At 39.3% G+C, this 26732-nt stretch overlaps 1 protein-coding gene across 1 annotated transcript; it reads right to left on the reverse strand.

Annotated features, from left to right (window-relative positions):
• Positions 1 to 18894: 18894 nt before the first annotated feature.
• On the reverse strand, positions 18895 to 25537 carry LOC121987734. The gene is made up of 7 exons (XM_042541468.1): positions 25276 to 25537; positions 24934 to 25189; positions 20399 to 20587; positions 19655 to 20312; positions 19518 to 19558; positions 19327 to 19386; positions 18895 to 19240 (listed from the first exon to the last, which is right to left on the reverse strand). The coding sequence occupies exons 1-7, from the start codon at positions 25501 to 25503 to the stop codon at positions 19191 to 19193; spliced, it is 1482 nt and encodes a 493-aa protein (XP_042397402.1). The 5' UTR covers positions 25504 to 25537; the 3' UTR covers positions 18895 to 19190.
• Between the last annotated feature and the right edge of the window lie 1195 nt (positions 25538 to 26732).

The raw sequence follows: 26732 nt of genomic DNA on the forward strand, positions 1-26732 counted from the left end.
TCTTTCCAGATCCATAACTAGGTGGCCCAAATGTAGGCCTGAAACATAGAACTAGATAAAATAATAGAATTATACTTTGCAGTAATAAGTTAACAGAATGTAATCAAAGACTTACAGCAATAGCATTACGGTTGTGCTGTCAACACGCTTAGCAATTATGCTACTTCGTATTTGTTTTTGTGCTTGTAGCCATGGTTCAACTAATGAACCTTTCAACTTAATTATCCCATAAGATGGAGGGGCGATAGAATCTAGTCCTTGTTGAGACGGTAACCCATGGGATTGCTTAAAGAGACATGGAGAGCTAGTAGAAGCTGCATGCCCTAAAGGAGGAACAATGGAGAGATCAAGTAATTGTGACGGAGCAAAGGATGGTTGGGTGGATGGTGTTGTCCCAACTAACTCAAGATTTTGCTCAAATACCGGTCTTTTGGACACCAAGCCGACGGATCGCCTATAAGGAGTTAGCCTCTCGCGGGGTTTAGTTGGAGGAGGGACCATGGTTTGTAAAGAAGTTGGTGAAGTGGTATCTAATATCATCTCGATAGAAGAAATAACTGAAGGAATCACATGAGACATAGGTATAAGGATGCCAGACCTCATCATATGGAGTGCAAAATGAGAATGGCTATGTGGTGAAGACTCGGGCTCTTTACCTCAATTATAGAAAATCTCGATCAAAGTGATGGGAACTTTCTTAACGATGGGTATTGTAGGTAAATTTAAACCCGAAGCCTCAGTTCGGGGCTTTTTATGCCTGACGACGAAAGGAGTATCCAGGTCTGAGGAGCTGGAGGATGGTTCTCGTGTTGGCTCGGTTGAGGGAAGTAGACCAAGGAAGAAAGAGGTTTAATTGAGGTGATGTTCTTCCAATAAGTCCTCTCCTAACTTGGTCAGAACTACTCTTATTAATTGAGTGTTTCTATACAAGAAAGTGGGGAGAATAGCCTCAGTTGGGAAAAAAAGAGTAAGGATTAAAAAATTTATATAACAAACAATCGTGAAATGACAAACAATCATTTATAAGGAGAATAAACTTACTAAAGGAAGCACTTAATTCCGTATCGGTCAGACTGAGCCCGAAAATAGATAATAAGCCTTCTATGGTTAGTCTGGGCAAGTTAAACTTGACACCTTTTAATTTCCCCATAGAATCATGAAAGGTGGGATCTGCGAAGATGGCGCTCAAGTTGGGAACAGGAGGAAGGTCATGTTACCAGGTTACAGGATAAGGTGGAGGAAAGGGAAGGCATATGAAGAAGTATTTAACTCTCCATTCCCCTTGTGGCGGGACTCTATTGAATAGAATTACCTTAGGGCATGCTTGGAATTTGAACAAACCATTCCCTATCTGACAGAGATAGAAAAAATGATGGAATAGATGAGGTGATAATAGGACATTGAATAAGAAAAAAATAATAACAACACCACTTAGGATGTTGAAAGCTTGGGGATTAAGTTGGTGTAAGGGAAGGTTGAAATAGCGATTAACATCAACAAAGAAAGGATGTAGAGGAAATCGAAGGTCAGATATGACTTGTTCCCTGAAGACCGCAATGCTCTCTGGTGGAGGATGATGAGAACGATCTTCTGGGATAGGAATGACTATATAGGAAGGAATATCATAGTTTACCTGGAGTTCATAAGCTTCGTGGAGGATGAAATTGGAGGAGCATTGAGCATACCACTCGTTATACTCTGACATCTTTGAGAGAAAAGGATCGTTAAGATCAAAAGGAAGAAAAACAGAGAGTCGGAGGAAGAATGACAAAGTCTTAGGGTTTCTGCTAAATGTTTATAAGGATTCTTTGAAAAAACTAGTTAAGGGAGACTATTGGATCTTGGTGGTATAAAAAGGTGGGATCAATTGCAAGCCATTGGATGATCAAGTGAAGCAATGGGTATAGTAAAAAAGCTACATATATGATGTTAGTTACACACGTGCCACCAATCAGAAGCCAGTGCTGATAGCTGATGCAATGGGTCATCTTCCCAGAGCATCAACGCGATTATCGAAAATAGGTTTAAGGTTCGAAAGCCCAATAAACCTTAAGTGGTTATAAGATTTACTGACTTTTAACATTCCCAGATGGATGAATAACATAGGTCTTGGTCATTTTATTTTATACGTATAAGAACAAGCCTGATCAGCCGTTAAAAGCCAAGCAAGTGTTAAATCCAGATGAAAATATACATGGGTAGGAATAAACTCGACCATCTGTTAAGGGTAGGGAAAACCACAAGCCTGAATGAAAACAAACTTGGGCAGAAATGAGCTCGTTCAGATGTCAAAATCCAAGTGAAATTTAATTCCAAACAAGGATAGATACGAGTATAAATAAGCATGTTTAGCTAGTAAAAATGAATACATAGTAGATTGAACAAACTCTAGAAAGAATTAATTTACTTTTACTTGATTATCTAGATTTTCATTTGTCAATATTTGAGAGTTAGTAGTGAATTATATTGGTACTTAAAATGTTGTCAGAGGTTATGAAAATGCTAGTGCTTGAATTGCTAAGAGACTCCTTAGTACAATAATATGCAAGGGATTACATCAGTTTAGGGAATAAGTCAGGAGGTCTGTTCTTAAGTAATCTACTACAATCTAGAAAATTAATAGGAGGCTCAGAAGCTAGATATCCCTTCTCCCTTAATTGTTCTATAGCCCCCTCAGCTCCATGGGTGAAAGCCTTGACAATGGATGCGGCAATAGAATCGTTGAAATCAATCGATTCAAGGAGTATTTTCTTTCTTTTTTTGAATCATTCATCTTCACCCGCTTAATAAGTTGCTAACACATCCTTGGAAGCTTTTAGCTCAACCTCTTTTGTTGATGTAGCTACTTGGGCCTTAGCCAAGTATAAACGTAGAGAGTTTACCTCAGCATCCTTAGAGTTTAATTCAGAAACCTTGGCTGCTAATTCAAAGGCATAAGTCTCCTTCAATGTTTGCAGATGGGTGGGCAGTTAAATAATCTCTGCAACCTATATATCAAGCTTTATTTTCAATTCATTGCAAAGGTTAATCTGTGATTGAAACTGGGAATCAAGGCCATCTACAGTGTGTTGGTCCTATGGTGATCGGCTAGAGGGGGGTGAATAGCCTGCACAATAAAAACAAACCCGAGTAGAAGATGCTTCAGAGGTTTGTTGTTTTAACAGTTCATTTTCTCGAGCTAGATCATACAGTTGTTGAACCACGCTAATGATGGTGACCCAGCGTTGTTAAGCATAGGTTGTTAGCAATACTCTAAAATAAGAATAGGATACAACAACAACAACAACAACCAAGCCTTTTCCACTAGGTGGGGTCGGCTGTATGAATCCTTTTACGCCATTGAGCTCTATCTCCTATTATATCATCATCTATATTTAAATAAATTTTATCTTGTTTTATTATTGCTAACCAAGACTTTTTTGGTCTTCCTCTTCCTCGTTTTATATGCATGTTTATCATAGTTTCACATCGTAAAATAAGAATAGGATAATTGATGGAAAACTACCTTACCTTACTTTCTTCAAAGGAAAATTTATCCCGCGGTTTAGTGAGAGTAAGCTCTTTAAGTTGGTGTCGGGTTTCTTCCCAGGTGGTCATTAAAGAACCTCCCAATAATATAGGCGGAGTAGAGAAGGGTGTTGATGATGAAAACAAAGAAGTTTGGGCAGAGGGCAAGGAGAAAATAAAAAATGGAGAATCTTGGGTTTCTTGCGGAGGCAAAGGGATTTGTTTCTGAAAGATCATAACAAAATCGGGGTCCGAGCTACTACTTGGAGCTGGGATGTCCTTCTGAGATTGAATAGGTTGTGAAGCGGCAAGAATAGGATACAAAGAGGATAAAGTTGGTTCAAGGGAAGAAACTTGGGTATCCCCTAAAGTGACATCTTCTGGGATGGAGAGTCCTTGTCTTTTAGGAGAAGGTGCCAAAGTTAATTTGCGCCCCTTGTGTTTCCCCTTAAGAGTAGCCTCTGGTTTCGAAGGGGCATCTTTCGGCAATAAAGGTGAATTTGTAGGCACTTCCCCAAGGGTACTAGCTGATCCAGGTGTGATCGCATGGCTGGCAAAAGCTTCACTTGAGGAGACAATAGGTGGCAAAACTTGCTCAGCCAAAAGTTCTCATGCTTGGCTAAAAGTATGTCCTCCTCTAGACCAATTTTATTATCGACCAAAGCTTCAAACACAGCGTCCACTGCATGAAACAGAAGATGTTTTATTTAGTAAAAGGGTAATGGTAAAGGCAGCATAACTTATCAAAGGAGCAGTGTAGTTTCTTTTGAACAGGGTTTAAACCGGATAAATACAAAAAAATCGCTACGTATCCATTTATGAATGAAGAAATAATGACCAATCAGTCTTTGTGAATAATCATGGAAGGTTGGGTGTTGATGGAGTTTCATTATATCAAGAAGAGGGGAAAAAGAAGATTGTCAGGGGGTAGACCATGAAGCAGATTTGGGAAATCTTATGAAAAAGAAATGTGATTTTCAACCTTTATTGGACGAAGACATCTCTTTAAAGAAAATCATTTTCAGACGGGATTGAAAAAGAAACACTCCTGATTTTTATTTTTTTTGGATAGGAGAACATGAAAAGGTTACGAGGTGTAGGAGGAATATCAAAAAGATGAAATAACATATACATCTCACACATATAGCGAAAGGCATTTGGGACAAATTGCTGTAGAGGAATGTTGAAGTATTGGCTTACTTCTGATAGGAAGGGAGGTATAGGAAAACTTAGGTCGGCTACCAGTTGGTCCTTAAAGAAAGTAACATAATCATTAGAAGGAAAATGAAGACGAACATCGGGCCAGGAATTTTGATATGATAATCCTTAGGGATTTTGTATTGGAGGCGAATGTCGGCTCTATCAGTTGTTGAAAGAGGAACGGGTATGAACATATCAAGGGGGAAACGACTCTTCAACCATGAAAGAGCACGGAAATAATTAGGGGATAAGAAACTTACTAAGATCTTAAGGAAGTGGTGTGACGGAGGGAGATCAAGAAAAACAAAGGAGCGCAAGGTATTTGAGAAGGTAAAAAAGAAGAATCGTCGGGGAGTGAGTTGAAGAAGACGAAGTGTTGAGACTGAGTGTTTAGGGTTTTTAGGACAAAGTAACTAATAATAATCACCGTTCGATTGAAACAATTTATGCGTGGAGGATCATTGATTTACCAAGGAAAATAGCCAGTAAGTCACTTGCAGAGAAGTATGTAAGTAGTTGTTTCAGGAGACGAAAGATAATGTCACGTGGCACTTATCCAGGAATGGACATTTATGATGGACATGACAAGTCAAATCATTCTTACGCCAATACGCCAGATCTTCGTGCATCCTTAGCATTTTCTTTTCGTTGGAGGACCAATTACCAATGAGAGGATTTAAAAAAAAAATTTTGTTGTTCTCCAGGCATGACTAAGGAAGAAAAGAAAATATAGAATAATAGACTAGATAAGTAAGTATTGGGTGTTCATTTGTGAACTTGAGAAAATTTTCAAGTATACGAACAAAACTAGAACTTGGGTCTAGTCAGTCGGCTATACCTCCTTCGACTAGACTTGAAGGGGAAGCTAGTGATATGGGTTATGGTGAGCGAACTCTTTAGGTAATGGGGAACCCTTTGCATATGCCCAGACGGGAAAGGCTGACCGAGCCCAAAGATGCTTAGCCTTATCTAATCTATAGTGTATGATCGATCAAGCATTGACCGACTGAATACAAGGCTCTCTACATGCGTCCAAATGGACATAAATCTACCCGGGACAAAAGGCATCCTGCCTTGTAACTTCTTTGATATACAATCGGCTGAGCGAAGACCAAACGAGCGTAAGGGTGCTTGTATGTGTTAGGGCCATTTGGTGCTAGAGGGGGTGAATAGCACATCGTGCGCTCGTTGCTTGCTTCTTTGATGATGATATGCAGCGAAAAATACTCGAGCAATACTAACACTTAGGATTTACTTGGTATCCACCTCAAGAAGAGGTGACTAATCCAAGGATCCACACACGACACGCCCTCCACTAATAAACACACTCCTTCTCGGTCGCAGCTGGAGGCGGAGAAGCCTTGTACAAACTCACACAACAAAATACAACACACGCAAGAAGAAAAACACAAGAATACAAATGAACACTCTTTCTTCTTACTTATTTGTTGCTTGTTGTTGCCTCTTGAACCTTGGAAGTACACTAGTAATTTTCCCCAAGAGCCTTCAAGAACTAGCGGAGAAGCAGTGGAAAAATCGTGTGAAGTTGTCGGAGAAGAATCGGGCGAAAAGCTACTGAGGAAATCGCTCGCAACAGCTATATACTATGCTCTCAATCGATTGGCTTCGCCCCAATCGATTATCACGTCACATCCCAGCCATCACAGTCGTCCATCGCCTGCATCCTGAGCAACGGTTGAATCCTGATCAATTGACCAATCGATTGAGGAGGCTTGAATCGATCGATCGATCGATTCAAAGCGCCTTTGTGTTCTTTGCAGAAAATCCAGAATCGATTAACGAATCGATTCCGTCTACCTCGCGTTCTCATGAGAAAAACTGAGCCCAATCGATCGTCTAATCGATTGGTAGCTTTCAATCGATCAACTGATCGATTCAGAAGCTTACTGTTCCCTCAGAAACTCCCCCAATCAATTGGAGAAGTTTTGATCGATTACCTAATCGATCAAGACAGTTTCTGCACCAAATCACGTCAACCAATCGATTGGCTGATCGATTGACCCCCCCAATCAATTAGCCAATCGATTGGCAAGTAGAAAAATATGTAGAGTTTGAAACGAGCTTCATTTTGTATCTGAAATCTCCTCATTCCGATATCCGAGTCAAAAGTTATGGCCTTCGGAAGTTTACTACGTCTGAACTTCCGAGTTCCATGCCAACTCCCTATTGGACTTACGACCGCTAAGTGTTCGGTCAACTTTTGACCCATCTGGACTTTCTCTTTACCAACTTCTCATTGGACTTCTGATCACCAAGTGCGATCCTCCTTGACCCACTTAGATTTACTGTCTCGTGCCAAGTGTTTGGTCCTCCATGACCCACTTGGACTTCCTTCCACCAGATGTCCGGTCACCCTTGACCTATCTGGATTTCCTTGTGCCAAGTATTCGATCAATCCTTTAACCTACTTGGACTTCTTAATACCAGGTGTCCGGTCAACCTTGACCCACCTGGATTTTGATGTGCCTAGCTTCACTCACCAAGTCTTTCCATCTACCTAGCTTCACGCACTAGGACTTCCCATTTGCCTGGCTTCATTCACCAGGACTTTCACCTAGCTTCACTTACTAGGGTTTTCACCTGGCTTCACTCACCAGGATTTTCCCACTGCCCGGCTTTACTCACCGGGACTTTCGCCTGCCTGGCTTCACTCACCAGGGCTTTCACCTAGCTCACTCACTAGGATTTTCCAACTGCCTAGCTTCACTTGCATGGTCTTTCACCTGGCTTCACTCACCAGGATTTCCCAACTACCTGGCTTCACTCACCAAGACTTTCAACTGCCTAATCTCTAGTTAGGACTTTCCCAGTCAAGTATCCGGTCAACTCGTTGACCTACTTGACTCTTCTTCACATCTAACTGATCAACCTTAACCAGAGGGGAATTGTATCAACAATCTCCCCAAACGGACGATTGCATCTGCAATCTCCATGTATTGTCAAACATCGAAACCCAAACATCAAGACTCAAGCTTGAGCTGACTCAAGCTTAGTCAACTAGATCAACCTTGACCTAGGGATATTGCACCAACAGTATGCGCTCGACCGGGCAAAGCCCGATCGAGCCTAAAGGTACTCGGCCTTATAAAGTTTCTAGCATACGTTCCGCTGAGCGAAAATCGAACAAGCATAACGGTGCTTGTATGCGCTCGACCGGACAAAACCCGATCAAGCCTAAAGGCACTCAACCTTATAGAGTTTCTAGCAGACAATCGGTCGAGCGAAGGTCGAACGAGCACAAGAGTGCTTGTATGCGCTCGACCGGGCAAAGCCTGATCAAGCTTAAAGGCACTCAGTCTTATAAAGTTTCTAGCATACGTTCTGCCGAATGAAGACCGAACGAGCATAAGGGTACTTGTATGGGTTAGACCGAGCAAAACCCGATCGAGCCTAACCTTATAAAGTTTCTAGTATACAATCGGCCGAGCGAAGGCCGAACAAGCACAAGGGTGCTTATATGTACTCAACCAGGCAAAGACCGATTGAGCTTAAAGCCACTCAACCTTATAAAGTTTCTAGCATACATTCGGCCGAGTGAAGACCGAACAAGCGTAAGGGTGCTTGTATGCACTCGACCGGGCAAAACCTGATCGAGCCTAAAGGCACTCAACCTTATAAAGTTTCTAGCTTACAATCGGTTTAACGACCGGCCAAGATTATATTCAACAGAAGGTATTCTTAATGTATGACCGGACAAGATATATTCAACAGAAGGTGTTCTCATGATACGACCGGCTTAATAACCGACCGGGATATATTCAACAAAAGGTATTTTTAATGCATGACCGGTCAGGATATATTCAACAAAAGGTATTCTTAATGCATGATCGGTCGAGATATATTCAACAGAAGGTGTTTTCATAATACGACCGGATTAATAACTGACCAGGATATATTCAACAAAAGATATTCTTAATGCAAGACCTGCCGGGATATATTCAAAAGAAAGTACTCTTAATGCATGACTGACCGAGATATATTTAACAAAAGGTGTTCTCATGATACGACCGGCTTAATGACTGGCTAGTATATATTTAATAAATAAGCAGACGACAACTTCATAACAGCCTGGCAAACTTGTCGGAAAATATTCTCTCAAAGCTTCTTCATTCATTAATCAATTACAGTGATGTACTCTTTTGTATATGTCATCATATCAAGGATTCAAGTCATAAACAACAAAGAGGGTACATCTGAGGTAAAAAAAAAAGATTCCTTAGAAGATTATTGCACAAAGTCATGGTTGTACTTTTCTCATCTTCTAACAAACTCTAACAAATCGGGGACCACCTAACAATCGCGAAGATTATGTGAGGTGGTATAAAAAGGGGAATCCTCTCCACCGACAAGGTACGCAAACACAAACACTTACATCCGAAGTTCCACTTTCTTGTATTTTTCATTACTATTCTTCGTCCACATTCGAGTAAGGAGACTGACATGAGCATCGGAGGGCCTAGCCAGGGATTCCTACCCCGATCTCAGGTTACTTGTTGGAATCTCGTGGTAGTTTTGATGTGATCAACCAGGTTAAGTTAGGTCATGTTATATTTGACCCTTGTGTCTAAATGTGTAGGAGCTTAGGAACACAAGAAGTCGACCAGAAGACGCGGCTAGTGAGAAGGATCGCACTGGAAGGAGCCGACGGGCTCAGTGCATCCGAGGGACGAGATGTTGCAGAAGAGTACACCGATGGACGAGAAGTACGTGCGCGATGTAATAAAGGACTAGAAGCCGAAGTGGAAGTCTGCTCGAGGAGAAGGCCAAAAAATGGGTTCGGGTAAGCCCTATTTTAGATGGTCGCGATCACCCAGGCGATCGGAGCTGTAGAAGAATGAAAGGAGGCTAGAATTGCTATTGGAGGCGCCTTCAAAGTGAATTAAAGACGCCCTGCACCTTCACTGTGGAAGGCGCCTTCGATGAACAGTATGAAGGCACCTTCCAGCCCTATGGAAGGCACCTTCGACCAAGCTGATATTGTAGTTGCCAAAGGATAAAGCTTTATCCTTTGGCGTCTCACTGGAGGCGCCTTCCAGCCCTATGGAAGACACCTTCAAGCCACGGATAAGATTTTCCAAGGGTTGTCTGGACCTAGGAAATAGACAACAACTCTTGTAATCATTTCCTAACAACTGTCTGAGCTTTTCAACGAGTGTAAGAGGCTTCTCCGCCTTCAATGAAAGAGATTTTCTTTTAGTGCTTTTATTGGTCTTGGATTAACAACCTTCTAGGTTGTAACCAAGTAAATCTGATGCCTCCTTTTTAAGTTGTTATTTCATTTATTATTATAGTTGCTTTTAATTATAGTTGAAATAACGAAAAAGATTTTTATTTATTTTTTCAGGTAATTCACCCCCTCTTGCCTGCCCTAACTAGTCCAACAAGTGGTATAAGAGCCAGCCCATCTCAGAAGGACTAACCGCCAACTGAAGCAACGAGACAATGGTCGGTGCAAGCATCCATCCACCAAAATTTGAGGGAGGCTTTGCCCAATGGAAATGTCGGATGGAGGTATTCTTTAAAACAGATTTTGAGATTCTATTAATTATGAAATATGATTTTGTAGTTCCGAAAGACAAAGAAGAATACCAATGGACGAAAAAGGAACAAGCTGATTTCATGGCGAATGGTAAAGCAGAATTCTATCTACTCAACGTCCTTTCGCCCCAGGAAGTCAATAGAATTGGCAGCTATGACTCCGCTAAAGAGTTCTGGGAGAAGTTCCTAGAACTCCATGAAGGCACTTTGGAAGCAAAGTTAGCAAGGCGAGATATCCTCTGGACACAGCTAACAAACCTGTAGATGAACAATGGAGAAAAGGTAGCGTAACTCCAAGCACGAATCAAGAACTCATCACTCAGCTCAATAATCTCAAAGAATTAGTAACGAACCAAGATTCAATCCGATATACGCTCAACGCCTTCCCAAGAACTCCAAATGGTCATCCTTAGTAGATGCATACTACATTTCTAAGGACTTCGAGGTAAGTACACTAGAGAATTTATTTTTCACTTTTGAACTTCACGAAACTCGATGTGCAGATTCTAAAGAAATCAAAAAGTCGAACAACAATCTTGCCTTGAGAGCTAAGAAGGAAGGTCCTGACTCTGAGGCGTCGATCGACGAAGATGAAGCGGCGCTACTAGTAAGAAAATTTAATAAATTTATTAAATCTAATAAATTTAAATCGCAGACAAGAAAGCATTATTGAAACAAAAGGACGGTCTGATACTACAACTGTAATAAAGAAGGGCACATCAAGGATGATTGCCCAAAACTGAAGAACAAATATAAGGAAAAGAATAAGAAGCCAGCTCAGCCCAAACATAATCTAAAAGCCACATGGGATGAATCGTCATCCTCCGACTTCGAAATCAAAGCCTTCATCGAACAAGCCCTAATAGCAAACCATTAAAAGGAAGACGAAACCAGCTCAAAGATGAGCATCAACGAAAGGGGAGGATCATCAGAGGAAAATTGCGATAAAGGGGGAGCATCAGAACTTATGGTAAGTGAGGTATGCGCTCTTTATCCCGAACAATCTTTTCAGTTCATTAAAGTTTTTTCTAAGGATTTAGTAAAACTAGAAAAAGAAAACAATGATTTGAAAAGACAATTAGCAAAAGCATGCCTATTAGATTTGTTTGATAATTTAAAACTAGAAAATGATAAACTGAAAATAGAAATAGAATACTTGAAAAATCATGCATGCTTAAAAAATCAAAATATTAGGAGATATAATAATTTGAACTGGTATATTATACATCACCAGAGACAAATTAGGAATATTCCTAAAAATTATGTACCTCCAAAACTTCTGATTAATCAGTAGGTAAGAACTTATATTAAGTTCCAAGATCATACCTAGACTAAAATTCTTTTAATTATAAAAGAGTTAAATTGAATATTAATTTCTTTAAAAGACTTTGTCTAAGAAAGTGGTTGTTACTCCAATATCCAAGAAGGGCTAATGTCTCGCCACAGCTTGGAAGTTAATTATCTAAATAAATATTTAATTAACAACTGTTAAAACAATTTACTCTGTTAACAAAGTTAGATTTTTTTCAAAATATTTTTTCGTTAAGTACCCCTCAAAATTAACTTCAAAATATTCTAACTTCTTATGTTATTTTTTGATGTGATCAAAAGGGGAGGAATAGGTACAAGTTGGAGATTTTAGGGGGATATTTTAAATAAAAAATTGAATTTTGCAACGTTATACTTAATGTTCCTAAAATGTTATTATTACAATTTCTTTACAATACTTGTATTGCATTGTTTTTACCCTAACTTGAACCTGGGTTGATGCTAATCAAAAAGAGAGAGATTGTTGAAACCCCGTGGTAGTTTTGATGTGATCAACCAAGTTAAGTTAGGTCCTGTTGTGTTTGACCATTGTGTCTAAGTGTGCAAGAACTTAGGAACATAAGAAGTCGAGTGGAAGACGCAACTAGGAAGAAAGATGGTACTAAACTTATCAAAGTTTTTTAATCTAAGTATTTTCAAATCTAAAAAGTTAGCTAAGTTTTCGTTGGAAAAGCTATGACAATTTCAAAACTTACGTTTATCTAAGGTTTTTTAAATAGCTAAGTATTTTCAACTTTAGCTAAGTTTTTTAAGAAATTATTTTCAAAACTAAATTTCATTGAGTGCTACCCTTTAGGGGTAGCTTAAAGTTAAAAAGAATGAATTTTTTACAACCCTCTCTCTACTTAATATGTCTTTTTGATTTATGTCAAAGGGGGAGAGAGAAGTTAAAGTTAAGGAAGTTAAGAAATTAAACATAATCATAATTTTTATAAAAATGGGAGCATAAGTAAGGAGGAGCACAAAGTTTTTATTTTTTATGCTCATGATACTTATGCTTAAATTCCTTTACTTTATTGTTATGTTTTACTTAACTTTGAACTGTGTTGCCATAATCAAAAAGGGAGAGATTATTGGTGCGGGAAGCATCCAACAGTCGAACCTGTGTTTTGATTATGTCAAAGGGTCCAAAGTTAAGTTGTTTTGTTATCTAACAAGTTTGATGAGATTGCAGAAAAGTCCTAAGTGTACTTAGGCAAAAGTCCTAGCTATGGTTAGGCTAGTGGAAAACCCTAGGGGGTGGTAACCCTAGGTCCTAGGGGGTGGTAACCCTAGGTGAGGAAAAGTCCTAGCTGCAGTTAGGTAAAGGGAAAACCCTAGGAGGCGGTAACTCTAGGTCCTAAGCGATGGTAACCCTAGGCGTAAAGTCTTGGTGGGTCGAGAGCTTCGGGCAAAATCCTAGGGGGTGGTAACTCTAGGTTGAAATAATGGAGTCGCAAACCGGATGGAAGACTGGACGAGTAGTGGAGCGGACGTCCAGCATGAAGACCGGAAGCTTCGAATGCTAAGTAAAAGTTCAGTTGGTCTGGAGGATCAACTGGCAACAGGTAAACTCTCCTGAGTGGAGTAGGTGAGGACGCGTTCCCCGGTAAGGGAACAGTAGGCGTCGATTCGACCTAGGGTTTTCGATTGGAAATCCGAAGTCAGAACCAGATAGTCCGATGACTGTCAGATATTTATCTTAACCTTATTGTATTATGTCTAACTCTGTTTTGCAGGATATATTTTATATTTTGGACTAACACATCTTGCAAGGAGCAAAAAGATGTAAAGCCTCGGATGAACAGAACCCGAGGCACCCTCCATGGAGCTTGGAGGCGCCTCGGGTGCACTAGCAGAACACCTCCGCACAGCAGGGCAGAGGGCGCCCTCTATGGAGCTGAGGGCGCCTTGGACGCTAAGCAGAGGGCGCCCTGGACGCTGAGCAGAGAGCGCCCTGGACGCTGAGCAGAGAGCGCCCTCTATAGAGCTGAGGGTGCCATGGACGCAGGTGGAGGGCGCCCTCCATGTGGTTGGAGGCGCCCTCGGGCAGCTAAGCGACGAAGAAGTCAGGGCTTATCCATGCTGCAGAATCGACGGGGTTGAGAGCGCCCTCCATGGTGTTGGAGGCGCCCTCCACAGGCTACTTAAGCCCAGTTCGAGCAGCAACAAAACAACAACACAATTTGACAACCCTTCTTCCGTGTGATGCTCAAAGAACGATCCAGCGAAGTTGCAACAAGTCTCTGACAACCAGAAGCTTCAAGATTATTGTTTTTGTTGTCGGTATAATTTCATTACTATTTAATATTGTAAATATGAATTGTAACTTTCCGAGCTTATAGTGATTTCCCAAAGTAAACGCTCAACGAGCGTGAGTCTTGGAGTAGGAGTCGCCACAGGTTCTGAACCAAGTAAAAGAAACTTGTTAGCGATTGCGTTGGTTTTTCACCCTCCTCTAGCGCTTTCGATCCAACAGAGTACACCGGTAGACGAGAAGAATGTGCGCGACGTTCCGAGGGACAAGAAGCCAGAGCGGAATCCTACTTGAGGAGAAGGTCGAAAAATGGGTTCGGGTGAGTCCTATTTCGGATGGCCACGATCACCCAAGCGATCGGAGTAGCTGAAGAGAGAAAGGAGGTTGGAATTGCTGCTGGAGGCGCCTTCAAAGTGAATTGAAGGCGCCCCCACACCTTCATTGTGGAAGGCGCCTTTCAACCGTATGGAAGGCGCCTTCGACCAGGCTGATATTGTCGTTGCCAAAGGATAAAGCTTTATCCTTTGGCGCCTCGCTAGAGGCGCCTTCAAGCCACAAATAAGATTTTTCATGGGCTATAAAAAGACCCCTGGACCTAGGAAATAGATAACAACTCTTGTAATCATTTCCTAGCAACTGTCTGAGCTTTTCAGCGAATGTAAAAGGCTTCTCTGCATTCAACGAAGGAGATTTCCTTTTAGTGCTTTCATTAATCTTGGATTAAGAACCATCTAGGTTATAACTAAGTAAATCTGGTGTCTCGTCTTTAAGTTGTTATTTTCATTTATTATTATAGTTGCTTTTAATTAGAGTTGAAATAACGGGAAAAGTTTTTATTTATTTTTTCAGGTAATTCACCCCCTCTTATCGGCCTTAATTGATCCAATATCACTAACACTTTGTTGGATCGTCTGAGTATGTACAGGATCTGTTAGCTAGAGCCGTAGAGCCAATCATTTGATGATTATATTTTGGACTTATTGTATCATATTCTATATAAATAAAGGCATTTTGGATTTTGGTTATTATACTTACTTGTATTGGTGTCAAATAAACTAAGTATAATAATGTCCTTGAGTAGATGGTTCTCACCTATATCAATCGGTTAGTTGAACCGATAGTGAGATTATATAAGGAACACTACTCTTAATCATTCCTAGTCGAGTATTAACATTCAGGGACAATGTTAATGCAATAAGACTAGCATGTAGGTCAACTCGATGACTTGATCTCACAAGTCATGGATATAGAGATATCAAGTTGACACATGGGTATACATTAGATAATGTATACTGAATGGCCCGCCATGAGAAAGTATCATGGATCGTTATATGAGTGTCATATACTTTCTCATGTGGCTATTAGTATGACTACTAGTCCTTAGACCTGAAGTCACCATAGATCCCTACATAAGGAGTTATGTACTTTGATTTCGTCAAACGTCACTCGTAACTGGGTGGACTATAAAGGCGATTACTGGGTATATAACAAATTATGCAGAGGGATGTGAGTAATGTAGATGGGATCTATCCCTCCTATATGACGGGAGAGACATCGGTATTCTTGATAGAGTGAGACCACGAAGTGCATGGCCATGCCCAAATGAGTCAATATAGGATATTGAGCTCATTTGATTTAGTGAGTCTACTTGGAGTTCAAGATTTAGATTGGTCAGAGGATGACACGGTCTATGCCTCACATTGACCAATTTAGATGTCTAGGATAGAAGGACACTTGTCATATATTGTGAGGAGTCACAATTAGTAGTCACAAGGTGATGTTGGATCTCAACATTCTTGTAACTTGGGTAGTAATGATGTGTTGCTAGATACCGCTCATTACTTATGCTCCTAAATGAGTTTAGGGCATTGTCAACGTTACAAGAACCTATAGGGTCACACACTTAGGACAATTAGATGGAGATTAGATTCATATGATGAACCAAGAGGATTAGATTCATTTGATGAATCAAATTGGATTAAGAGTAATCCTAATTGGGCTAACTTGAGTTAGACTCAAGTGGATTCATGTATTCAATGAGTCTAATTTAGATTATGACTCATTAAATCAACTTAATTTAATGAATTAGATTCATTATATTAAGTTGACTTGAATCAAATGGTTAGATTAGATCAACCATGGAAGAGATTTGGTCAAGTTTGACTTGACTTGAGAGGAAGATTAAAAGTCAAGTTTGACTTGACTTTATGCCACCTCATTGTGAGTTGGCATTGATGTGGACCAATGATGTTACTCCACGTCATCATGGGTGCCACCTCATGGAAGTTACAAAGCCATTTTCTTTAATAGCTTCACATTAATTGCACTTAATGCAATTTTTTTGGGAGTTACTTAACTTGAAAGTGGCCGGCCACTTTTGAATGGGAATCAAATTGATTTTCCTCATTCAAGTGCATTATTCCTTCTTCTTCCTCTTGGAGCTCTCTTCCTCTCCCTCTCCTCTTCTTGCCGTGACCTATCAAGGTGCTAGCACACCTTTGTTTAGGTCTTCTCCACCTAAGTTGTCCGTGTGGATACTTCTAGAGAAGTATCTATCTTGATACTTTTGAGATCCAGCATCGTTTGAACGAGCGGGAACACGAAGGGCTTCGCTTCAAAGGTATAACTCTTTTCATGTAGATCTAGGAGTAGATCTAAGGAGAAACTCGTACTCGTAATTTTGTTTTTAAATTTTTCTTCGCACGAGATCCGTTGGCTAGGGTGATTCGGGGTTTCCGCGATGTGAAAACGCGGTTTTCGCAGCCCGAAAAAACCAACAGGATCATCAAGGAGTTCCTTCAGATCTTGAGAGTTTCGCCATTCTCTATTCACCGAAGCCAGCACACTATCTCATCGCCTTTAGACAGGATCACCAAACGTTAGCGGTGATCTGATATTTCACCTCTAATAATGTTGTTTAGCTGCGAAATTATATTTCGTAGCTATTTTACTTATTTCTTGTAGTGGCCCTTTGAGAAATAACAAACCATAATACACCCTTTGGGAATTCCATAATTTTAAGTATGCCCTTTGGTAAATTACAATATACAAAAATATTTAATATGATTTTAATATAGTGTGAAAAAGACACTTCAATGCACGTGACTTCTACCAACGCAGATTTTTAGAGAAGAGTAGGATCATATTGAATTCATTATATATAAATTTACTCTACATTGTAAAAGGTTATTTTCGCTCGAACTTCTAATTAGACAATAATAATTTTATTATTGCATCAATGCTCCTCTTTTGTTATTTATAGCATTTTTAGTGAAAATTAAATTTAATATTTATTTATCCAAAAATACTTCAGAGTACTTTTAGATCAAGTATCAATTAGCTTTTTTTTTTTAAGTCTCAGTCAAGGTCTCTTATCTAAGAAGATAATTATCAATCATCAAATATATCTAATCAATTAAAGGTTAATAAATGGAAAGTATTTGTTGAAATACAATCAAAATTTTTGGTCCTAAATTTATTTTTTTTTGCTAATTCATCTCAATAAATAAGAAATTAATATATATTTTTAAAATTATTTTATAAATTAATTGAACAATTTATAAGTATAAATAAAGATCTAAGTAACTTTTAATTAATTTTCAATTTAAACTCATAATTTTGATTGTATAAATTAATTATTTCTTTATAATTAAACTCACTTTAATTAATTGAATAAATTAATTCTTAACTTTTTCAAATAAAATTTTATATTTATTAATGTAATTAGCTCTTAATTGTTTGATAATTAACACTTAACTATCCAATTGTCCTCTCTCAAACTATACATCTCATGCTAAAGGTTCAAACCTTATGCATATGACTGTATATTAAAATAAAATGTGAAGTCGTCATCTTAGCGGTCCTTCTAGGACGACACCACACTCTCGAAAAGAGGGTAAATCATAGAGGACATTTGTCCTACTACAACAGCCCTTTGCATGGGAAGACCAGACATCAAGTAAAGTATTTTGTACACGTTAAAAATTGACCCTAAAACCTATTGCAACAACCACCTATGTAGATACTAATTATGTCAACCCGTAGGGACAGCTATAGTGACTACACTAACCACATGTATGTGATTGTATATGCTTCTAGGCATATTGGCAATTTATCTAAGTAATCATCTTTGTGATCTCACATGAAAAATATTTCTTCATACATGGTACACAAGGATCACTCCAAGGATAATAGGACAACGGTAGGACGCTTTCTTAGTTTCTAAAGTATCTAAGAATCGAGTCACAGCTTTAGCGAATTAACGAATGAATGTTTCTTAATGGACAATTGATCTAAGAACATTGAAATGATTAGTCACCCACTACAAGTACTTCCCAATTTACCCTAGTATCCGATGGAAAACTTCCATGGGATCATGTCAGTTGCCCTCAAGATTAATCGACCTAAGCTGAACACCTGGTGCCAACTAAAAAAAAGTACACGATAATATACTAAGATTTTGCATAACATTACAACAAAAACCAAACCTTATCCCACTTATTGATCTTGTTGAATTTGTGCAATTAGTAAACTAATTAGTTAAAAGAGATATGTAAGACAAGTCACAAACACCATGTTCAAGTTTGATCACAATGGATGTGCTCACAAAAAAAACATAGACAATTTGCAAAGTGCTTCCATTGAAAAAGGACCCAATGGCTCAAGTTTTCTTCTATTTGGGAGGCAAGGGGCACAAACTCATCAAACCTAATAGAAGATTGGACAGGATTTCAAAAGAGTTCATGATAACGGCAAGAAGCAAATTTGAGAGTGAACAAATTGGCCTCTATTTCAATTGGCAATGAAAACCTCATACTTATACATGTTTTCTACATAGTTGAAATAGAAATAGATACTTAAAAATGCATAAATTTGGTGAAGAACTGATGGATAAGATCCTCTAAATGAGACAACAAAATACCTCCACAATTGTAGAGAATACTCTGATTGGAGGATCCTGGATGGAGAACTCGAGATATGGCAATCTCAAGTTGCAATGTCTATCTTATGTTTTTGACAATTTATCACTTACAATTGCCACAATGTCTCATTGTGCATTGTTGAAAGGATAGTTTAGACTAGATTAAGGTGACACATCATGGAATTCGAACAAAGTTAGCTAGTATAGGAGCACTCTGATTCAATCTATGGCTCCTCCATGGAGTAGGAAGGTTAATACAGAATAAAAACATTAAACCCCTGTTACCCTAGGAGAGGAAGAGTGAACCAATTATGTAAGTACATACATGCTGCCAAGTAGCTTAGAGAGTGGCAGAACTGAAAAGAATTTGTTACACAGTAGAAGCATCCTTAGTTCCATCTACATCAAGCAAGCAAATTAGTTGTGACCGGCAACCATCTATTCTTTTCCAGGTGAATATGTTTGCTTCTTAGAACTGTTGGGTTTAACTGCCAATTCATCCAAGAGTTCATCAGTATGTTGAAATAATTTCAAGTAATTTTGTGAGCAAAAAATAAATGAATCCTTGGCTTACCTGGGCATAGAATTTTGACAAACTTTGTTACAGCTTTTACAGAGGCAACATAATCTTGGCCTGTTACCATAGATAGATGTGAATTTAGAAGTAGAGAAGGGAAAAACCATCTTCTAAGTTTTAGTGGCAATACTAAGCTTGATCTTAACCAAAAAGACAAAAAAGGTAACAAACTTTATAGGATTTATAACCTTGAGTGTCCATTTCCTTGTCAGAAACAGATGGGAGTGAGCTGTCAGATTGAGCAGATGGTGAGCATCCACTCATAGCATTGTCATTGTAAATGAAACGGATTAAAGAAAAAGGTAGGGTAAAAGTTAGATTTTACCTTGGAATTGAAGAAACATGTGAAGAGTGTGACTGTAATGAAGGATCAACTTCACAGTCCAGATCAATTTCAGCTAAAAATTCAGAAAAAGAGAAATCAACATTGAAGATGTCCAAGTCTGGAAGATCAATGTCTAAATTTTCAGTGGGTTCATTATCACTTGAAGATTTAGAAGTATCTGCAACTGGTTCATGAACACCTGTGGTGAAAAAGGGATTATCAAAATCCAATTTCCCCTTTATATGTCCTCTCTTGCTTTTTGGATTGAGTTTATAAGGTGAAGTAATGTGGTAGCTCCTCTCAACTGCATAATACTCAGTGTTCTTGAGGGGGCTGACTATGATAGATTTGGATGCTAATATAGAGCAATTGGATGGTGCAGTTGGCTTATGCATGGCACAATCACTGGTTTGCATAGAAGCATTTTCCAAAGGAGAACCAGAACTTTCAACTGGAGACTGGAATGCTTGTGGAGGTGTTCTGGGGGAAGAATTGGTCTGGCAGTCAGGTGATTGCTTACAAGAACTCTTTACCACAGACAACAATTGTGTTGGAATAAAAGCTGTCGCCAAATCAGTAGATACAGCATTGGGAGTGGATATCCCTATTTGTTCTTGAGTTTCTGGAATGAAAGCACCTTTGGAGACCAATGCAGCATCTGAAATTCCAACAAAGGAATAAATAGTGATCTAAAGTGAGCAAATTGTGAAGGAAACTTAGATCTACTGAGAAATGATCTTATACCTCCAACAGTAGATGGAAAATTAGATGAATTGATCCGCGATTTCTTTGGTTCTGAAGGATGATTTGGCAAAGACTTCATTGCCTTTCTCTTGTTCACATTGGAAGAATTGGGCATTGAATTTGATTTCTGAGCAAGCCCAGTGAATGGTTGTGTGTATTTCATAGCAGGTGTTTCATTAATCGCATTACCTGCATGGAGAACAAAATCATGACAATTTTGGAAAAATGTACACAATTTAAAGCTACAAAAGGACCAAACTAGCAACATGCACCAATGAATTATGAAGACTGTTATGTATTATGCTCTGTAGTGTAATTATGTGCCACATAGAGTGATTTTGTGCTGAGGAATTTATGAAGAAGAGTATTTAGTAAAATACCAGAAAAGATGGTGAAACTGATGTAGTTGCCTATAAAATATATGAAGACTGAGGAGATGAGACAACAGTTTAATTATCATAACCATCAGTTGTGTCAATCTCAAGTATTAAAGTTGGTTGCATAAAAGTAATCTCTCTACTGAACTCTATACAAAATTATGTAGCATCCTCCTCAATAATTGTTCCCTCACCCCTTTCAAACAACCATTGAACTGCAGGATAGGAACCTATTATCTTGTTGCACTACACAATGTTTTTAAGAATCAAGTTCATGATATGGAGAATCAATCAATTGGTAATGTGCTGATTGATATAAATTGAACATTGTGCCAACCCCCAACCCAAACAAATATGATGTCAAATAGACAATATAAAATGTGAATCTGGCATAACCCCAATCAACCTGATCATCCTAAATCAGCCAAAGCATACAACTATTATAGACGATTCAACCTATGTTACTCCCTTGAGATCAATAATTATAAATATGATTAGCTACCCTAACTCCTCTGTTTAATAGGAGTGATATAACCATCTTATAGGAAGAAATTTTGGCATGAATAATGTTCTAACTGTAACAATATATCAAATAATAAAATTCTTTGTAACAGCCACAGAAAGACATTATTGTTGAACCACATAAATCAAACTTCCTTTCTCATAGTGATCTTGTATTTACTCATGCCTTACCTATTTCTTTAATTCTCCAATTTCCATATTGCATAAGTGCAATTTTCTCCTAGGCAAAACAAGCCTCATGATTCTGATGATCCTCAACACAATCCTATTGTCATCATGATGATCCAATTTTATATTCAGCCAATAATCATGATTTTTGCATCCAAATACAATGCATAATTACTTTGCCTAAGACACTGAAAAATACTTAATTTTGGTATCAGCCAGTTACAGAAGACTATTCAGCCAAACCCATAACCTGGCTTCAGTAAGAAGATTGAGTAATAAACATTATCCAAGGATACCTACCTATTCACAAATGGAATAACTCACTAATAACTGGAAACTCATGCTTTTAAACTGACTCGTATACAATTTCAAGTTTAGGATCATTTTTTCATATAATTTCAATATAAATGAAGTCAGATACATGAAATTTAATCAGGAACACAGAGATACAAGATCTTGAAGAAGTTATCAAAAGCAACAAAGAATTTTTTGTTGGATCGTGAAAGTCGATAAAGGGGGGGTGAATATCGATTTAAAAATTAACGAGAGTATGCAGCGGAAAAAGTAAAGTAAAGAGAAATGACACAAGTAATTTTTACTTGGTTCGGAGCCTGTGTCGACTCCTATCCAAAGCCCACACACAAGGGTGCTTTCGGTGGGCAATCACTAATAATTCGAAATGAAAATTACAACGAAAGTAAAGGAATTATTAATAAAAAAAATACCAACAATTATGAAAACTAAGACAGAAAGAAAAAGAAACTTGTCGGTGAGCTTTTGGCAGCGTCGCAGGAGCACTGAAGATCTGATTGTCAGTTGTTGTTGGAGCTCCGCCCTTGACCCTCCTTATATAGGAGGCTCGGGGCGCCTGGAACCTTCAAGGCGCCTCAACCATGACGTAGGCGACCCAACCAGGAGGCTCCACGTGGCGGCGACGCGAAGATGATAGAATTTGCCTCCGAGCGCCCGGACCTCTGAGCACCTAGGTACCTCCCAGGCGCCTGAACCCAAGTTTTCCAACAGACTCCTTCCTACAAGAAAAACTTTAGTCCGAGGCAATTATACCTTGCAACACAGATTGTTACCACAGTTTTATAGATAAGAAAAATAGTAATTAGATTTCGTCTCTCCGAGATCAGAATCTAATCAAGATCTCGACTTAGAGTTCCGAGATGATTCTAAGTCGGATTGACGCCTAAGTTCCCTTCCCGAGAACGCGTCCTCACAGTCACTCCCCTCCAGTGACTTACCTCCACTTACCTGCCAAACGTCCGGTCAGCCCTTCGACCCGTCTAGACTTCGCGCCAGCTATCCGATCAGCCCATCGACCTAGCTGGATTTCATGCCAAATGTTCAGTCAGCCCGTCGACCCGTTTGGATTTCGTGCCAACTATCTGGTCGGCCCGTCGACTTAGCTGGGCTTCGTGTCAGACATCCGATCAGCCCGTCGACCTGTCTAGGCTTCTCCTGCACACTCGATCAGAGTGTTAGATCAACAATAAAACTAACTTAACCTATTTTGTCATTCATCAAAACCTGGATTCGACCATTAGTGCAAACCGCACCAATATTTTTACCTCCTAACAGAAATCAAAACTAATTTTCAAACATTGAAAGTATTTTTGGAAATAATATGGTGAATATGATACAATTCCATATCTGATCAATCATTACTCTTAGTGATGTTGTGAAACTATAAAGTTTTGAAGTCGAAGGGAATCTATGATTATGTCTGAGAACATTCCAATAAGATTTTTGATTTGCTTTGTGTTATGAGATCAAGGGAACCAATTTCTGTTAAATATAAGTGAATGGAGAAGAAATGGAAGAGAAAAGAGACTCCATTGTGAATGAGACTTTAGTTCCACATTGAAAGTTTCAAGGCATTTTTATTGGTTTATATTGATTCACATACATTGACGATGTGAACAAATACATAGGGAGAGACTCTCTCTCACGCGTAGGTATACAGGGGGTGCAAATCCAAAGCCCAGATTGCACTGAACCAAGTTGACTCGTATGCGAGCACGACCTGCGCACACGAATGCTGAACCGATCGGGGCAAAATTTTTCAAGTGGAACAACTAATCTTTTACTGCTGTGAAACAGATGCATTAAATTCAAGATTAATACAGAATAAAACTGGCCGAGTAATAATGAGTGAAAGACCGTTTCACCGCTCAACTAATAATGACCATTAAGATCATTAACTCTAGCCATTGATCCGAACTCCTATATAAGGGGAGGCTTCGATCATAGGCAGATAAAGACAACAAACAAAGCAAAGGCTTCCCAATTTTCCTCCTCCTCTGTCAGCGAAGTGTCTGTGGTAGCATTCAGGTGCTATTCAGTTTGCCGTAACCATCGATGCTTGGTGAGTATCACGATCAACCGTTGTATCCTAAGAAACAGACGACCCTTGTAAGACTCAAAGCACAGCCGAAGGTAGACTAATCTGTTTCAAGAAAATTGCGACTCGCATGCCTCGATCAGCTCGCCCAGTCAATCTCTTTGTCAGACCAATAGACTTCTCTGTCCGCTCAAGATCTTCGCCCGGCCTATCAGCTCGCTCGGTCGGCCAGTCTCTTTGGCATCCCAACTTGTCTGCTTCACTCGACCTATCTGCTTGACTCGACCGACCTCTCTGACAACCTGACCTGTCTGCTCGACCCGATCAACCTCTCTGACAACCCAACCTCTCTGACAGCCCAACCTGTCTGCTCGACCCAACCGACCTCTCTTGCTCGACTTGTCTACCTAGTCCGACCGACCTCTCCTACTCGGCCTGTCTACCTCATCTGATTGGCCTCTCCTGCTTGACCTGTCTGTCTCATCCGACCGATCTCTCTGCTTGGATGCTTTGCTCACTCAGTTACTCTGAGGTTAGCACTTGGATAAAAATCAACCCCTGCTAACTGTAAGTTGAATTTAGTTCGAGTATTTAAATTCAGCTAAATCCCCTAAAAAATCTCCAACAACAGATTGTTTGTGTCTAACAATTTCTTGGTATTTTTTTCCCATCTTCTAAATTTATCTATGTTTTCTTCCTGTGAGAAGAATTTACAGAATTCTTTCAAGCTTTTCTCAAAAAACAAGGGGGAAAGCTAGCCTTGACGTTCTCAGCAAAATATCATGTGGCTGAATATTAAATCTTTCTAAACAAATTGCTTGTTTTCAACCACTTTTACTGCTTAGGTACCCAGAGTACTATTAAAATATACCAACAGAGAGGCGAAGAAGAATGTCAACTGTCCTAGGAAAACGTATCACAAACTTTAGAAGATTGAAAATGATATAGAACTATAAAATGTTTTCATCACAAACTTTAGAAGATAGAAAATGATATAGAACTTTAGAAGATTGAAAACATGATGGCTAGACATGTTTTTATATATAGAATGGCTAATTTTAGATCTATCTTACTACTTACTTTCAATACGGTCAGGGTTGGAGCGAGAATCAATGTACCTGTAGAAGATCCAGAAGTGCTGGGGTGCAATGTGGGAAGGATAGGCGTCACAGGGGCTGCCATGAGCTGGGTAGGAAGATGAATCGATGGAGGAAGAGACGCCGCCCCAGCGGCATGATATGCCCGCAGAACCTCCTGCATCCCCTGCAGCGCCATCTCGACCCTCCGCTGTTCCTGATCCATAACCAATCGCTGCTCCTTGAGGCTGATATACTCGTCCAGAATCTCGCCTAGCCCTAGCAGTCCCTTGGGCACCTGAATCCACATCCACCGAACCAAACCTCCCAATAAAATGAACGCAACGAAGAAGACCTAGCGAGAGCAGGGATAAGGGAGCATACCTCTTTTGCCTTGGTTCTGGCGAAGAGGTCGGAGGCCTCGGAGCGGAAGGCGGCGAGGGTGGCGTCGAAGCGGTTAGCGGCGAGGTAGCGGTCAACGATGAAGGCGATCTGGACAGGAGTGACCTTCCCCTTGCCGAGATTATCCGGCTTCTTATGTCTGCTGTTTCCGTGCTTGACCATGGCTGAGGAGCGCCGGGAAGAGGAATGGGAAAGAGACGGCGGAAGCATCGACCAAGCGTGAATTCAAACATCAAATAACGGAAAGAGCGAAAAAAAGAGGAGGGAAAGAGTCGTAGGAACTTAAAAGAGGGGGGAGATGCGATTAAACAAGGGCGCCAATTTTGAATTTGGGAGGGATTTGAGTGGGCTATTAACGGCCCAAATAAAAATCAAATTGGGCCAATTTAGACCGGATTGATTTTTCACTTATTTTAAAAAAAAAAAAAAGTAATATTCAGCTAAGTCTCAATCTATCCAAAATTTAGTTAGAAAATGAAAGAGAAGGTTATTTTAGTTACATAGTAAATTAGGGTATATCTGGGACGGTTTTTAGCTTTTTCTTTTTGTTGCTCCCATAAAAAATGGAGAAAAAGACAGCAAGTTGGGTTCAAAAAATTGAACCCGGCCTCTTAATTTTTTATGACAAGTAGGAAAGAGAAACTAAAAAAAGCTAGAAAAACACATACCCTTACAGAACAACTTGGGACCATAGTTGAGAATTTAGAGATGACTCCTGAGTAGATTGGGATCGGTTTGGTTCACTACTGCATGCAACCGACTGAAGTAATTTAAAATATGATTCAATTGATTCAATTTGTCTTAGTAGAATGAAATAAGGGTGTTGATTTAGATATATCGGATCGGGTTAGATCGGATTGAATTTTTTTTTTTTAATCCAATTCGAATCCGACCTGAACCTGAGTTCAACCCAAAACATATCAATCCAAATCTGAACCCGATCAACCCGAACCCGACCCATATAACCCGAAAATTCGATTCAAAATGATTTTTTTGGGCTATTTTCCCTATAATTCTTCACTTTTATCTTAATACTCCATCATTATCATACAAACATGATATTAATATACATAAAAACATCTAAATTTTTAAAATAAAATTTGATTTAACCTCAAAAAAACTCACAAAACCCTATATTTAAGTCAACCTGGGTCAACCCGAACCCGATCAACCTGATCAACCCGAACCCGACCCATATAACCCGAAAATCCGATTCAAAACGACTTTTTTAGGCTATTTTCCTTATAATTCTTCACTTTTATCTCAATACTTCATCATTATCATACAAACATGATATTAATATACATAAAAATATCTAAATTTTTAAAATAAAATTTAATTTAACCCTAAAAAAACCCACAAAACCCTATATTTAAGTCAACCCGGGTCAACCCGAATCCGACCTGACCCAACCTGAAACTTTTTTACTCTCCAACCCG

This window comes from Zingiber officinale, chromosome 5B, assembly GCF_018446385.1.
Source record: "Zingiber officinale cultivar Zhangliang chromosome 5B, Zo_v1.1, whole genome shotgun sequence".
In the NCBI taxonomy this organism is placed as follows: Eukaryota; Viridiplantae; Streptophyta; class Magnoliopsida; order Zingiberales; family Zingiberaceae; genus Zingiber; species Zingiber officinale.